Below are 18,015 nucleotides of genomic sequence, written 5' to 3' on the forward strand. Positions count from 1 at the left end.
TAGGGGAAAGAGAGGGGGGTCGAGGGAGAGAGGAGGGGAGAATATGCGCATTAATATATTCAAGCGGGTAAGTTAATGAGAAATCTGCCGCTTTGCATCAGATCAAATAGAGAGCGCCCCCCACCCACCACAACTTACCCACTCTAAAAACCTCTCTTGGAGAGATTGATTTTTAGCATGTAGCCTAGCTAATGGTCAACCTAAAGGGATGCACATATAGCCTACTCATTCATTTCTAAATTATAATGAGGTGGGATCCTCTTTTTCGAAAATGTCAGGGTCGCCCTGGCAAATTGTGAAAGCACACGATGTAATTGGTATCAGTTTTAACAAGTCCTATAAATGTAATTGCAGTTCTAAAACAACTTGTCAAAGCCTCGGCACCAGCGTCTGAGGCTTGTTGAGAACAAACGAGGTAGTCAGATTTAACATTTTGATGATAGTATTTTTATAAATATGATATTCATAAAGATATGAATATGTCTGAAAGGAGCGCCACTCGTGGTGTAATGGAGAAAGTGGTTGTAAATGGTTTAACAAACTATAAAATGCAATAAACGCTGAGGCTGTTTGTTGTTTACACCTAGCATCAAAAAAGCTGTTAAGATTTTATGAGGTTCCACGACCAACGCCATAAATGCTTCACTTGGAGCAATTTCACCTATACAGAAATATTCAAGTATTTAATTGTCATTTTAGTTGTGTTTTCCATACGGACTGTCATTATAGAAGCTGATATTTTAACCCCTAGACTTATTTTCTGGAATAACAAATGAGGGGTTAACTTGTGGAAAGGTTGTGTTCGTTAATGACCTCATAAAAACGAAACGGTTGTTAGGATTGGGACTACAATACGTTTTAAAGAGAATATAGGCCTGTCTATACGTGATTGCTTTGAAAAATAGGCCGAGCGTAGTTTGCATTTACAAAATGAAGCTAAGGAGGAGTGTCGTCAAGCATTTAATCCGAATTCTAGTATTAGGACAACTAGCCTAGATAATTAAGATTATGATAACGTCTTAGTTACGTTGTATTGGCCAATATATGACTTACATTGTAGTATAGGAGCCAAACGAATAATAACTTTTTGTTATTCTTGTTTTATGCAGTTTTCCGATATTATGTAAGATATAGGCCTATATGTTCATTGTTGAAATTGTTGTTGTTGCCTATATGTTCATTGTTGAAATTAAGTGAGAAAATATCCATTTTGCGTGCATTATTTTATTCCCAGTGTGCGTATGCAAGTATTTGCCCTGCTAGGCTACTGTCAAATGTAACCGTTGCAATTTTTTTAAACAATAATATTAACCGTGTTTTTGGAAAACTTTCAAACATATGTCATGTGAATGTCCAATTTACAGTAGGACAATTTGTCTGCCATTTTGTCATACTTTATAGCGTGTGCATTCATATTAGGCTACGTTAAGGAGGTTACTGCAATTTTAATAAATGTTCTAACCCAAATTAGTTAGCTATCTATTGGAAGTATACCAAACTTTCGAATTAGCTACACTGAATTAACTGTTGTCCTTTACATATCAGGGAGTTCTAATGTAAATTCAAACATATTTCACAGCGCTAAAAGCGTTACCAATGTAGAGTGTTACCCAATTTAGCGGCATCTTACTTCTAACACGACGGTTTACAGCAAGAGTCACTTATTTCCATATTTCGTTACATTGTAAAAAAACATAAATATGAACAGCGTTTTCCGATCCGAATAATGAATATAATAGTTGTACTACAAAGTTAAACACATTGCAATCGAATAACAATAAATCATAAAAACCTTCACAACATTCAGTTTGTTTTTAGTAATTATTCCCAAAGTCATGGACAACATCTTTAAACCAACAGAAGATCAATTATTACAAATTAGTAGGCTATATAATCCTCTCAGAAGAGCTGTGCCCTTTATATAAGTGCTTTAGGGTGAAAACATTATTTGCAGGCTAATAACGTTTCTGAGGAAGCAAACAAATAGCCCAAATCATTGTCAATGCGCTTCTGTTTGACTATTCAAATATATAGGCCTAATTTGAAATCTTACCCTAATACAGGAGAAACATATAGGCCTATATTAATCTTCTTGCCGCCCTTCAAAATCTCTTTAAGTGATGCAAGAGGTTCCCTTCGCCCAAGTTTAGGTGGTGTAAAGTGGCCTGTCTGAGTTTTCTAAGGACTTCCGGATAGGCAGACAACACAGTGGATGCTTTCTTTCGTGGACCAACATCGCCACCAAGAGGCCGTTTTTAGGTGTGACGCAGGGATTTCAAGTTTAATACCAGTTTATGATTCTATGAACACGACCCATAAACCCACATAATGACGCTATTTCATAGCTAAACAGTGCAAGTATAGGCCTTATTTCGAAATGAGAAAACACATAGGCTACAAGAGCTGTTCCTCTTCTGTTCTGAAGACATGTTAGTCTATACATAGGCCTAATCCCGTCTAGTTTAATTAATATTGCTAAAAATGTGTAATTATTTAGGCCTATTTAATTGACAACATAATATCAATCGAGTCATTTCTATATGTAGCCTACAAACTTATTTTTGTAAGAAATAATTAGCTGCCGTACATGGGCCTACATATTGTTGGAAAGAATATAATACATATTTGTTTCATTTAAGTTGTTACTCTAACAGCTGCCTACCTATAGAAAGCATACCTTATTGTATTTGATTATATGCAGACAACAAATTAAACATATCATTTGAGATGAATCATGTAAGATGAATAACCTGAATAATGTAAAAAAAAAAAAAAAAAACGAAATTGTTTAAATATTTAAAGAAACTTTGTAATTTGCAAGTGAGGTTTTTAATTGTTTCTAAAAACGAATGACGTGGTAACACGAGGGTAAATTATGCTTCAACCTTATTCGTCGACCTCTCGTGCATGGTTCAAACGAAAATAAGAATGATCAGAATATTTATTTTAAGAACTTTGAATCAAGCTCATGTTAGGAAATGACCATTTACATAACTTTTGCCAAAGTTGATGGAAAAACATAATCAACAATATGCGTTAGAAACATTCATTTTCTGTGCACATATTTGAGAAGTCTAGCTTGCAGAGATTTAGAAGTCAAAGCTATTTATGAATTTTGCCCATATGAGTTATGCGACTCCAAAAGAACTTTCCAGTTGAAGACAAACTCAACCCCTGTCTGTATGCTCTGCCCCCTGGGTACTCCTGGCACATTTACTCATATGATCTCTACATGGTGCAACATTAGAGAATATTAACTTATGGACTACAACACTTGGTAGTATAAAGTCCATTATTTTAATATATGTACTCAACCCTGCGGGTTGGAAGCAGAGGGGGAGGGATAAGTGTGAATTTGTGTAATTTCTGTTGGTTTGTGTTTTTTGTTTGTCCTGACAACCAAAAAACGAATAAAAACTTGATCACAATAAAAAACAATATGAATAGAAACATTCATTGAGGTTTAAATGTCAAAACAACTTACAACGTAAAATATACATGTTGGTTATTACTATTCGTTCATCTCTGGTTATTGTTGTGGGGCCTAATTGTAGCCTATAATTATGGTAATTTCTTTGAAAAGAGTCGTAGTGTGCCTCATAGTGGTAGCAAGTACTGACAAGAATGGTAATGATTGTCAAAAAGAGGTTGCAACGTTTGTTGTCATTTCAGATTTGGTATGATAATCTGGTGTATGATAAAATTGCCATGATAAATTGAATTTACTCTGTCCAGGAGTTTGTCTTTTTACTCAATGAATGTATGCAAAATCACAGCATACTGTCATACAACAGAATTGCAAACTGAAAATGAGAACATGGGGAAAACAGAGTTTTTAAAAGAAAGAGATGCACTCTGACCACTTATTAGAACCTATTCCATGACCTAACAATCGAAGGTTCTGCCACAAAATGGAGAGCCTAGCCTGGGGGCGAGGTTGTTAACAGATTAAGGTTCCCCTATGTCAGACGTCTCGCCAGAATCTTTTTTGTGGCGTTTTATGGCACTGCTATAGGGCGGCCAGGATGCGCTCGGAAGTGAAACAAAGGGATGCTTCGCGAACACTGGACTCCGGCGGTTCATCTGGAAGTCCAGACCTCGCCACGCAAGCCCCCCACTCCTAGTGGAATCCGAAAACAACAAACGCAGCAAACAATAAACGACAAAAACGCAAAGGAACAACGTAAATCCCCAGTCTAGGAACGTGGATTAGGCCTACCACACGACACCTCGAAACAGTTATTAAGGAGGACTTGAAACTTTTCCTTCTCCCAGTGTTTGCTTTACAGCCGTTTAGTTCTTAACCTTCAGAAAGGTATACCCTATTAAGTTTTATTGCAGTCATATTATTTTATTGCGGCACACCGCATTGAATTTTCTTTCTCTCTTTTATGACAGTCGGCTTCCCCATCTCCTCCTCCCCAAACGAAAGCCCACATCGTTTTTGCTGTTTGTTTCCTCCTGAAAAAAATACCATAACAGGCCCAGGATTGGGTGGTACAGAGCCATAATAACCAATACTGACCCTAACAAGAAATAGGCTTTTTATTCCCATATGCTTGGCGACGCAAAAAACGGTAACGTCTCAGTTGCACATCTGCAAGCCAGTAGTTCTGGTTGGCCCGAACTTCAAGACATATTTTAATTACTATAGGCTGCAGGGATTCAGATAATAACACCCAACAATGTTATTGTACATTCAACCTCATGTAGCCTATATTCAGTCTCCAGAGTTCCACGCCCATGTTGTTATTTTCCATTTCTGAAAAATAAATCGATGAAACATTAGCATCATTGTTTATTATGGGATGTTACAGGAGGATATAGGGTATGAATTGTACCATTATGCGCCACATTGTACCAAAATACGGCAATAAATCTATAAAACTATTTAATCCAAGTTCATGAATAGACTGCTTTTTAGTTAAATATAATATATGGACTCATTATGCAAAGGGGTGGGCATTTGCTGGGCGTGCCATTTTTGAAAGACCTATTAAAAAATCATAGTTTTCTTTGCGTTCCTCTTTGGAAAAAAGCGAACATGGGCCTTAGAATCATAACCTACCTCACTAGTCATGTGCCACAGGCCCCATGAATAGTATTTTCCACGCACAGTACAGCACAGCAGATTGGTTTCATTCCACGTCCTTCTCTATCCCCTTCTCGGGTTCTACACGAGTGGGACATTTTAAATACACAAAACCCAAACTTGTATTGTCATAAGCGTATTAAATGAAAACGTCAAGATAAACACTGCCATAGAGTCATCTTAATGAATGTTAGGGTCTGGGGCTATCTTCTTCAGGGAACTATGCGCATACTTGGCCAAATTGACTCCTTTCCTTCAAGTACAATTCAAGACAAATGCTCCGGCGCACGAGACATATTTCGAACACATGCTCCTCCTAAAAGATGAAGTGGAATTGGAAATATAAAAAGCCTCAAACTTGTTTTGTTGTCACTCACACGCAGAGAGAAGGCGCATATGCGCCCTATTACGCGCGCTCTTGAGACCTTCCCACTGTCTAAAATGAATTGGCTATCATAAATACAACTGCTTTACTTTCATTTGAATCTCATATCAATTCCATGAAGTTATCAACAGCAGTAAAAAAGTGCAGAGACGTTGTTCTAATGTAAACTATTTTTTTAATACGAATCCAGCATCAGCAGTTCTATCTCACAGATAAACAACACAGGACTGAATACAATTTACATAAGGGACACAAGAGATTAATGTGATATAAAAATTAAAAAAAGACAGAGGGGGTTGGTAGTTTCTGGAGTCGGTCCTTACAGCGTTGTTGTTATTAAAAATGAAGAGTCCAACTGAGATGACCTGAAGGCCTGCAATGAATATGCATCTGCAATGAATATGCGAGGCTTCGAGCGCATGGAGACACAATGGAGTCTAATGCTCCTTAATATTCAGAATGAAGGTCAGCCGTGCGCGCGACTCCAGAAACGCCACCCATTTCATATCTCACTGAAAATGCATCCTAAGAGTCTCCCAGGATGTTTGTAAGTACTCACACAAACAAACAAACAAACAAAAATACATGTACACCAAATAAGTACGTCATTCCTTATTGTATTGACAACACGGTTAAATCAGTTAATGCTCAATACATTCTGGACAAGAACATGTAAACAATATCTAAAACTGGAGAAACGACGTCTGCTCATTCAACTCCGATGTCATTTCCCAAAACACCAATTTTGAACATATTCAACTCATTCCAATAAAAACAATCGAGGTTATTCACCTAGGCCTATTTACAATTAATTAGAAATATTACCATCCAAAAACTGCTATAGCATGGCGCATTTTCTTTAGATAGATTTTCATTTCCAAAACACACAAACATAAAGAAATAAATTACATTTCATTATGATATTAGGCATGCGCTAACAATGTAAACATTTTATTCTTAGACAATGTAGGCTTGTTTTTCTTCGACATATGTTATATCCTGTATTTAAGCGCGTAGGAGTAAATCTTTTTATGGCATATATCAAAATGAGAGAGAGCGTAAAAGGGCGGGTTATTGTAGGTCCTTTTCCTTCCACGTAAATGTTCGAAACGTCCCACTGTTAGACTGCACAGTCATTAGATCAAAGCAAGTAGGCTAAGGGCCACTGGATCTACTGACCTTATATTGGCAGACCGAACTATATAAAACTAGGATTAATCCCAGTCACGAACAAAGTTCCATCTTGAATGTGATCTATCATTGTTGCATATGATACTTCAATGAAATATACCATGTCGCGCTATCTACCCGAAAACACGTATTCCTGATTAATTTCCACATCAAGTAGTCTAAAATACTTTTTAGCAATTACACAACGAAATAGTAACATTGGTCTCAAGGAAATGTTAACGGATAAATACCCCATAGACCAGGGTTCTCCAATCCCGTTCCTGGAAAGCTACTGTCCTGTAGCTTTTCACTCCAACCCTAATCTAGCGTACCTGATTCTAATATTTGTCTGGTTGATAAGCTGAATCAGGTTCATTACAACCTGGAGTTGGAGTGAAAACCGACAGGAGAGTACCTCTCCGGGAACAGGGTTGGAGAGCCATGTCATAGACCTTTCCATATGAAACCCTTATTAGGTTATTACGCACTTTTTACGCACAAGGAACTTGAATGTGAAAGTATTATGTAGAAAAATTAGATACATATAAGAGTGTGCATATACCTGTTGAGTTAGTATTTAAAGGGATTACAACAAATACCTGGAACCCTGATATTTTGGTAGATGCGACCCAGTCAAAGGGGCTCTGGGGGATGTGACGCCACACTAGGTTATTCATCGATTTAAAACATAACATCATCGGGGAACTGAATTGGGGAACTGCTGCTCGGAAAATAAAATGATGTATTTTTCGTGAAGGATCAGTTACAGGCCTAGCACCGTCATTACGTAAGACGCATCTATGGAGTTGAACAGAGGAATGGAGCGAACAAAAAACGAAAAGATAAGAATAAATGCAGGTTGCACACACCCTTTAACTACAACCGTTTCTCTTATGTATTAATGACCACATGAAACCGACGTTTCAGCACCTCCGCGCCTCTCCTGATGAGCGTTGGCGTCATGCGTAAAGCAATAAATACGTGGTAAAAGCAGTGCTTGAGAAAGAGCCGCGTGAATCCACCCTCCTTTCTACTGTATAGTATAATATATGCCATTTAGCAGACGCTTTTATCCAAAGCGACTTACAGTCATGCGTGCATACATTTTATGTACGGGTGATCCCGGGAAACAAACCAACTACCCTGGCGTCACAAGCGCCATGCTATACCAACTCAGCTACAATGGACCATAAGGGTTTTCTCTATTGGTCTGTGCTTCTATAACGTCAGAGGGTATTTCACATCGATATGGAAAATAACAAAAACAAGCTTCCTGTACCCCTACTTTACCCATTACAGTCCATGTATGCCTATTTAAGGGAAAAGTAACGAGAAAGCAGACTCTTTGTGATGGTGGTGTTTTTTAATAGCACTCCCCTTTTTTCTTAATCCTTGGGTTGGTCCTTATTCATTTTCTTCATTTTCATCCGTCGGTTTTGGAACCATATTTTGACTTGTCTCTCGGTCAAGTTCAGGGAGCGCGCTACCTCGTGCCTTCTGTCCCGGGTGAGGTACATGTTGAAGAGGAACTCTTTCTCGAGCTCGAGGGTTTGGTATTTCGTGTAAGGGCACCGCTTCTTCCGGGAAGACCGGGCATGCAACCAGTTGACAGAGGGGTCATCTACAAGGGAAAGTCAGACAGACACCTTTAGTAAATGGCTAACAAACACAGACCAGAATAGGCCCAAAACTAGCAAGCCTCATAACATAACGAAATACAAACATGCGTGCGTAATAACAAGATATCCATGCCCATGCGTTATATAATTGAGTTAAAGTGATACCAAAAGCCAAGGCTCATATTGCTCCAAATGGAACCGTGTTCGGTAATGTAGAGGAGAGAGGAAAGTAGTTCCTCACCTCCCCTCAGGCCGAAGGTGACCTTGGTTGGTATTGTAAATGGGTTTAGAGGACAGGCAGTTCCTTCAATGTACATGTTTACCATGAAAGTACTTCCTGGACCACAAGGTGTCTTTTCATGTTACCATAACAACGTCATAAATGGGAAACACAAAGATAATGGAAAAAGTACTCGTGTCCTTCACCCCACTAGACCTTGAAAATCACCCTGTTTGTGAGAAGTGCACTCTAAATGGGTGGAACACTTGGATGTGATGATATCTCGTAAACTACGATTCTCCTTATTTTTTTTTGTCAGAACCTCCAATCATGGCAATGCACTCCACCCTTCAGCTTGGTTAGCAGGCCTCAGCCGAATGCAATTAGTGAAGAAAGCGCAGCATGGTTATGAGGAGAAGCTATCCTCCCCCAACAGAGCCAAAAGCATTGGAACTATGAGAGACCTATAGTGAGCAACAGAGSCTAACCCAAACAAAAATGCAGTCCCCCTGAAATGCGGTTGCTTTGGAAAGTGGATGATCTCCTTTTTATGGGATATGTTCCAGGGGAAATAATTCTTGCTGTCTCCGTGGAGACGCCTTTCCTCTCTGGTGGCTTTCTCGGGAATGCATGCTATGTATTTTCATGTAGACCCATCTACATTTCCTCACAGTTGCTTTTGGTATACCATCACTGTGCATGTTGGGCTACCATGGCATTCAAACGGCCTTGAAAAGCTTAAACTGAGAATACCTTGATTACTCAAAAGGCCGTGGGGATATAAATCTCCCAGGCATGGCATTGGATCGATTGCATCTGCAAGTGGACACAAATGCCTGTTCCGAGGCACTGGAGGTAGAAGTGGGCTTTGTGACACGCAAAGTGGTGCTTCGCATTCCCCAAGTACATAATCACCTAGTGTCATTCATCCCGTGCAAAGTCAGGGCTTTTCCTGTCACTGCATGACAAACCATCCAGTGCTATCCCATAACGCGTACGGATATGTGAAGGGTTATAGCTTTGGCCAATGGATCCGTGCATTTCTACAGATGAAAAAAAATCTGGGCTCATTGAAGCCCATGGCCATTTCTCTTAGGCTACATACATGTAACCAATGTAGAGAAATCCAATCGGCCCATGCCCCTAGACACGCACTTTCATTCCACATCAACTGTCTCCAATATCCTAAATCTTATGACGCAATCCTATTGTTATCATGAAAGGAAATAATCCCTCGGGGATGATTGATAACCCTGTAAAGCTATCCGTTGCCGGCGGACACGTCGGAGATAGAGGTGTGCCATCTAAATACTTATGAGCTCCGAGACATGATCTGCAACAATGCACGTTTAAGAGGGTATTGTCGTTGGATGATCATGGTCTGTTTTGTGACGAATGTTGGGATGGAAACACATAATGGCTACAGACCGTTATTATACCATCATGTCTCTTCGCAATTTTACCTTAATAGTCTGAGGAATTGACCTTTCGTATATGCCTAGAGAGATTCGTTATTGCATTTCTCTACAATAAGATTGCATCGTATTTTATATGTTTTCCCCCAACTGTCCCAGGGAGCCAACATACTACAATTAATAGTGATGTTGGCTGGTCTTATAACTTAATAAACTTCAGGGGCAATCACTTTGTTTCACTCACAAGCCGCTGCTAGCACAAAGAGGGACGTGTAATTCCCAACTTCATTGCCTTTGCCCGTAGTTTATTCTGGAATGCCGCCCAGGGCAACACAAAGGGGAATTCTGTTGCGCACCATCCATTAGAGAGTTCACGTAGTGCGTGAACCCATTTTGTGGATTCAAATCGACGTCCGTCTCCACCGTCGGTCCATGCTACTCGAAAATGACCATCTGTCAGAACCTTGACCCACCCAATGTAGGTTAGGCCTCAGATGTATGATATATCTCTATGTGTCCCGGCGCACCAAAACGTTACCCGGCGAGCACGCAAAGCCTATTTCAACAAGACTGTGCTGTGCGGAGTAACACAAATATATAGGTTTCCACTCCGGCTCGACTCCAGGCCTGATTAATAGCCAGCCTGATCTTATGAGGCAGTGTTGGTAAAGGAGAGAAAATTAATTTTATTCTGTCAAGGCAACCATAGGCATGGCTAGAACAGCGAGTCAACTGAGAGTGCAGTGACCAACATCCTCCACATAATGTCATATAGCTCAGACAGATGAGTCTGCTTGTAAAAAACCCAACTGTGAGTCTCACTTGGAAAATGTTTCAGATTTATTTGGTGGTGTTAAAGAGAGACTCTTGCACACTCAACAGCGCTAAAGGCATCAATAAAACTTTATTTCCAGAAAATGTCGTCAATGCGGTTTCTTTGCCAGAATAATAATTATTGCAGAAACGAACATATAGCCCAATCCCCCACACTCCACCTTCTAAATTACATGAAATGTCTATAAATAGACTACTGTCATCAGACGTGAATGAAACAAAGGCTCGTTTTCCCTTAGAGAGGATATTTACACTAAAATATTGACTAGAGTTAAGGGGGCCTTGCCCTGGTAAACCCTACATTTGCACTGGAGAGGCTCTTGGCACATAGTTCAATAGAGGGACGTTTTTCTTGAGGTGCTGTTCAGTTATTACTAGATTAAAACAAGCTGCTGACAAAACGAACTGGACTAAAGTGCAACTGAGCGCAGATAACCTGTTCTCAGAGACTGTGTGCCAAAACTTACTGCAGTCAAATTATATTCAATACCAGTTGGTCCCCAAAACTAAGGCAGGACAGCGCAGAAAACCGCGCACGTGAAATGTCGCAAGCTCCAAAACAGAGTACCATCCATACCCTGACCTGATGTATGTATAAATATATGATAATAATTCTAACGTAAACATACATAGTAAATTAGACGCACACTACGGACCATATTTGGTAGTGAGCCTCTATGGCTCGCTATCTCTTTGTTCCTGTTTTATGACAGCATTAAAAGCTTTACAGACTGTTCACTTCCTCGTTTTATAACTTACTTTGATCTGGCCCGTCTTTGTCTTCGCTACCTTCACAGATATCCTTATTGTCCTCGAATCCGGAGCCCTGGCTGGAATTCATCTCTCTTGCCGAAGAGGATTCCAAAATGTACTCGTGTCCACCGATTTTGGGGGGTTCCCCGAGGTGTCCCAGTAGCGGCTCCATCTTGACCTGCCCCTGCCCGGGGAGGGACTCCGAGCGCGGAGCGCAGTCGAGCCAAGTGCGTATGTATCGGGTGTCCGTGGAAGGCACGGGCTGAGTCGGGATGTATGGATGGTAAACCGCTGGTAAGCCATTGGAGGCATGGGGGCTGAACGGGCTCCAGGACGAGCTAAAAACTGGAGGTTTAGGCTGGAAGCTACAAGAGGGGAATTCGGGATGCTCGCCATGTCCCCCCGGTTGCCTGGAGTTGGAATACTGTACATTGGAAAACCTGACTGAAGTCGGATCTTCGCTCTCGTGACTTATTATAGAGTCCACATAATAGTTGCTCAGCGTTCCAGAAATTGACATTCTCGGACATTATACAATTCACGGTTCATTGAATTGAAAACATATAGGACAGAAGTCTTTTTTTTACTAGCCTTCTACTAGCCTACGAACAAAGTAGAGCTAGGTTGCTGGGGCTGTGCGCTCGGAGCGAAATGATTGGTCAGACTTTTTTCACGAGCCTGATAAAGCGTCAATGGGGCGTAAATCAATCCGCCAAGGGGGCTGCACCTCTCCTACCACTGTACAAATGTTCCTCTCTAAATAAATTGTCTTGTTTATGCAATATGCAAAATGTGAATGCGTCCATATATATGTGGGTATCTGTAGGCGGTCGTAGAAACATCCAGCTGAATGATGCATCCCAACGACACTATACATGCATATTGGAAACAGTGGTCGACAAAATAAGCGATCACATTATTTTCTTTATCAAACTGATAAACATGCATGCGTCTCATGGAACAAGGCCGTTGAATACAATAAGCCTTATCCAATATATTACGTGTATGAATGCCCAATACATCATCAGAATCTAACTAACATCGGAATACTATTAAGGCGCCATTATTTCTCCACCACGTTCATCTCTGGATGTCTATCACGGATAACGTTTTTATGTTTCAAATCTTCAGGTTTTTAGACGTTTATTGGTTTGTTTTCTTTAAACTTGCGTCTGAGTTTCCTCTGGTGTAGGAAATGTCTATGTTCATGCTTTATTGGAAGATTAAGAGTAATGTTTCTTAACGAGCGCATTAAACACTACTGCGTGCCAATCCCCTGTCTTTATGGAAGGAACTACTTGAACTTTTTTGGTCGTTTAATACTATAATAAAATACTACATCAGGCAGCTTTGATTTTTATAGACTTGATATATCGCCTGTGGCGGGGACCGTAAACGACTCTGCTGTAGCATTCCTGCCACTGACAAAAACGCTCACTTCACACTCAGACACAAAAAGTAAACACCGCAGAAGTGAGACTACACCAGGATATTCGAAAACCCAGAGGATGATGACCATTTTACTGATACAGGGGGAAGCGAAGAAGACTCATAAGTTAACGGTTTGGAGACAGTTCATATTTATTTCTGGCAGCTTTCCAGGTATTGTGCATGACTTGTCACATTCAAGCGGGTCAAAGCTTTGGCCTCGGCCTTCAATGCTCTCTCTGCCTTCCACTGGCTCTCGTGCTAGCATCTAATGCATTTCAGCTTCAGAACAACGTCTATCAAGTGCAAAAAGAACAGCAATATAGGAATACCTACGGCTGAGAAGACTTTGCGCTGTGTTTGCACTCGAATATATCTGCAGGGTTATTGAGCACTAAATAGCCTAGCAGCTGTTATGTTAAAAAATATATAGACTAATTCCAAACCACGATAACATGCGAAAGGGAATTGGGTAGATGAGATTCATCTGTAAGGCCATTTGAATGTTTTTCCCTACATAACATTGCGTGTAGCCTTCCACTGGCTTGAATGTTGCATTGGTAATTGAATACACTCCACCCAATACCCGCTGTGCAAAGTGCCAACAACTTAATTAGATACATTGGAGTAGTAAACATTGAAAACATTATCTGCCAACCGCACGAAATGTTTAAAAAAAATGTCAAGAGCAACGTTTAATTAAATGTGGTAGACTATCGTATCGTAATTATCGTAACAAAATGTAATCACTGGTAAGGAGATAGGCCTACAAGTTACAATAATAAGGGTTTGATAACACCTCATTGTTAAATCAACGTAAAACAAACCATGAAACAAGCACATGTATCTATACTTATAATTCATCCTCAGATATTTCTTCCGACTACAAGAGCCTCCACTTTTCAATAAGAAACCTAATATTGCCAGGAGTTACAATAACTATCACATCGCCTCTCCAAAGCTATGGGCAACACTAGTGACGTGCAAAATGAAATATCTTATGATTATGCTCAGGTTCTTTAGAACTGTTTAAAGACACTCAGAAAGTCTCTTAAGTGGATTTCTGCACAAGAGAGCCAATAAAATACGTTTTGTGAGTAGCCTACACTCGTGGAAAAAAGGTTCCGGATAGAACCAAAAAGGGTTCTATTGCTTGCTTCATATATGGCACCCCTAAAGATTATATGTAGAACCACGTAAGGTTCCATTTAGAACCATTGGGTTCCATCCCATAAATGGTTCTATATGGAACCAATTTCGGTTCAATATAGAACCTTACGGGGTGCCATATATGAAGCAAGTATATAACACTTTTTGGTTCTATACAGAAACGTTTTTATCCTAAATGTTGTTAATTAACTTTGGCTACATGCCTTTATATGCTATGTAGCTTAATTTGTCCGCAAAAAAAGAGGGACGGGATATTGGTGTGTTTTACAACGTTCAAATAATGTGAATAATATTTTGTTGCTCTCCTGTCTTATGTGAATAATATTCGTTTGTAAATACCACTATATAATGGTATTCAGTCTAATTCCTTAAGTGATTATGATATTAGGAAACTCATGTCAACTATGATTATGTTACCAACCCCATCTCCAAGTAGGCCTAATCTATTTGTATCCTCCTTTGTTGACAGTAAATGCTTGATTTTAAAGGTTCTGATGCTCTTACTAAAGCTAGCCCGCTTGCACTTGGGACTACATAACTATAATAGGCTATTTACTAAATATAACACATTTTACATAACAGTGCGTTGTAAGAAAGTAGTAGTAGTAATAGTAGCAGCAGCAGGCCTGTATAGGTTAGTAGTAGAAGCTTCAGCATTAGTATAGCATGTAGCTAATATTAGCCTATATGCTAAATAGTATGCAGTCTGCAGTTCTTTCGGTGATTGTTGCTGCTAGCCTAAAGCAGTAAACAGTAACCTACACATTTGAGCAGTAACTAGTCACAATAAATCAGCCTTACATTTCTGTGGAATGTTGAGTACAAGTGCTTTGCCTTTAAGATATTAATAATCAAGACATGATTGTATGTGGGAAATAGTTAACACATATGCTTGCTCTCTGTGTACTATATAACATATGCTATTCGTATGCATTGCATTATCTATCCTGTTCAGATAAAATATAATGAAAAAATATATATATACATATCGAACGCAGTGTCATGAAGTTGTTGCTGAAATGCAAATGAATTGACCTTTAGGCTAGCGTCTAAATAAGGGTCATGTTTTCGTGAACACTGCTGAAATAAAATGACAGACATTGAAGTTTGAAAGTTTGACATGACTGCATACAAACTTACTATGACTGTTAATTACCGTTCCGACATGAATATGTGTTATGCTCTGTCATCTTTCTGTGAGCCCCCTCTGGATAAGCCTTAAAGGGATACTTCAGGATTTTGGCAATGAAACCCTTTATCTACTTCCCCAGAGTCTGATTAAATCATGGATGCCATTTTATGTCTCTGCGTAGAGTTTGAAGGAAGTTGCTAAGTAGTGTTAGTGCAATTGCTAACTAGCATTAGCACAATGACTGGAAGTCTATACTAACTGCTAGCATATTAGTAGAAACAGCGCAATGACTGGAAGCATGTGGTAACTGCTAGCATGCTACTCGATACCATAGACTTTCAGTCATTGCGCTAACGCTAGTTAGCATTGGCTCGCGAAACTACCTCTAACTTCCTTCATAATGGATGCAGAGAAATACAAATAGCATCCATGAGTTTATCTAACTCTGGGGAAGTAGGTAATATGCTTCTTTGCCAACTGAAATGCAGAATACAATGGCAGATCGGGGCTAAGCTGTTTTACATTCATTGCCATTGAACGTGTAAGAATCCACCTTCAGACCAAGTTAATGAATTTGTTAGGTTTCATGATGACAGATCTCTCTCTCAAACACACTCACAACACACAACTCACACACACACCCCTAAGGGCCTCGCTCTTCATACCAGTCCAAAAAGTCTATACTCTTTCACATGAAATCATCAAAACAAACAAGAGAAAGTGTGTCAGCCATTCACGTGTAACTGTCATTTTCCCAATAGAGACATCCCTGTGGTAAAATTCATGGTAACCCTTGGGTTATATATGAAGATGTACAGTGCCTTCAGAAAGTATTCACACCCCTTTACTTTTCCCACATTTTGTTGTGTTACAGCCTGAAATTTAAAACGGTTAAATTGCGATTTTGTGTCACCTGCCTACACACAATAACCTATAATGTCAGAGTGGAATTATGTTTTTAGAAATGTTTACAAGTTAATATCAAATGAAAAGCTGAAATGTCTTGAGTCAATAAGTATTCAACCCCTTTGTTACGACAAGCCTAAATAAGTTCAGGGGTAAACATTTCCTTAACAAGTCACGTAATAAGTTGCATGGACTCACTGTGGGCAATAATAGTGTTTAACATGATTTTTGAATGACTAGCTCATCTCTGTACCCCACACATACAATTTTCTGTAAGGTCCCTCAGATTCAACCACAAAGACCAGGGAGGTTTTCCAATGCCTCGCAAAGAACCCTGTTAAAAAAAAAAAGCAAACATTGAATATTATTAATTACACTTTGGATGGTGTATCAATACACCCAGTCACTACAAAGATACAGGCGTTGTTCCCAATTCAGTTGCCGGAGAGAAAGGAAACCGCTTAAGGATAGGAGAAAACTGAGGATGGATCAACATTGTACTTACTCTACAATAATAACCTAAATGACAGATTGAAAAGGAAGCCTCTAGAGAACACAAATATTCCAAAACATGCATCCGTTTTGCAATAAGGGATTAAAGTAAAACTGTGAAAAATGTGGCTAAAAATGTACTTTATGTCCTGAGTACCACTTCATATTTTCAAGCACAGTGGTGGCTGCATCATGTTATTGGTATGCTTGTCATCGACTAAGATTAGGGAGTTTTTTTAAATTAAAATAAACGGAATAGAGCTAAGCACATGAAAAATCCTAGAGGAAAACCTTGTTCAGTCTGCTTTCCAACAAACAATGGGAGACAAATTCACCTTTCAGCATGACAATAACCTATAACACAAGGCCAAACATACACTGAAGTTGTTTACCAAGACAACACTGAATGATCCTGACTGACCGTGTTACAGTTTTGACTTATTAAATTACCCTCGAAAATCTATGGCAAGACTTGAAAATGGCTGTCTAGCAATGATCAACAACCAACTTGATGGAGCTTTAGGAATAAAATAAATAAATAATGTGCAAATATTGTACAATCCAGGTGTGCAAAGCTCTTAGAGACTTACCCAGAAAGACTCACAGCTGTAATCGTAAACATGTATTGACTCAGGGGTGTGAATACTCATATAAATGAGATATTTCTGTATTTAATTTTCAATAAATCTACCATAAATTTTGAAAAGCATGATTTTACTTTGTGATTATGGGGCATTGTGTTTAGATGGGTGAGAAAAAAATATACATTTCATCCATTTTGAATTCAACAGAATGTGGTATAAGTGAAGGGTAATGAATACGTTGTGAAGGTATCAACAGTAATGCTGTAACATTTATCTGTAAGAAATAAACACATTTATCAAAAGCATATATGGCTTCTGAGTTTGATTTTGTTCATTGAAGTTTATTGAAAAGTTCGTGATCACAATGCAGAAAATTAGAACAAAAAAATTGTGAATGATATTTGTCTTGTATTACAAAGTTGAAACAAGATAGAAGTTAGAAAATGTATTGTAGACGGTAAATGTTAATGTGTTATTACATTGCCTGCAAATTATATATGAGCATTGCCCCTGACGCAAAGTAAAAAACAAGCTGGTGTGAATATGAGGTAGAGCCGGTGCTGGTGTTTTTAATGTAGATAATTTACGGCGTCTGGGCGTGCTGTACTTCATACAATGTATTTATTATATTAGAAGAAGCGTTCATCACACCCAAGTGTACACAGGTATTTTGGGGGAGGCTTAAATTAGCCGTTTAACTCTCCACAAGCCCATGTGCAGTAAGTTGACTATTGGGAGGGAAGTACATGTCAACAATAACAACTTTTCTAGATCATATTGAATACATTTTTAGTGTGCAATTACAAAATGGAGGG

The 18,015-nt window shown here is 39.2% G+C and overlaps 1 protein-coding gene across 1 annotated transcript; it reads right to left on the reverse strand.

Moving 5' to 3' along the window:
* Positions 1–5,629: 5,629 nt before the first annotated feature.
* Positions 5,630–12,225, reverse strand: LOC112075406 (homeobox protein Hox-B9a). The gene is made up of 2 exons (XM_024142410.2): positions 11,495–12,225; positions 5,630–8,268 (listed from the first exon to the last, which is right to left on the reverse strand). The coding sequence occupies exons 1-2, from the start codon at positions 12,006–12,008 to the stop codon at positions 8,033–8,035; spliced, it is 750 nt and encodes a 249-aa protein (XP_023998178.1). The 5' UTR covers positions 12,009–12,225; the 3' UTR covers positions 5,630–8,032.
* Positions 12,226–18,015: the final 5,790 nt, after the last annotated feature.

Source organism: Salvelinus sp. IW2-2015, unplaced genomic scaffold (assembly GCF_002910315.2).
Source record: "Salvelinus sp. IW2-2015 unplaced genomic scaffold, ASM291031v2 Un_scaffold3139, whole genome shotgun sequence".
NCBI classification, from domain to species: Eukaryota; Metazoa; Chordata; class Actinopteri; order Salmoniformes; family Salmonidae; genus Salvelinus; species Salvelinus sp. IW2-2015.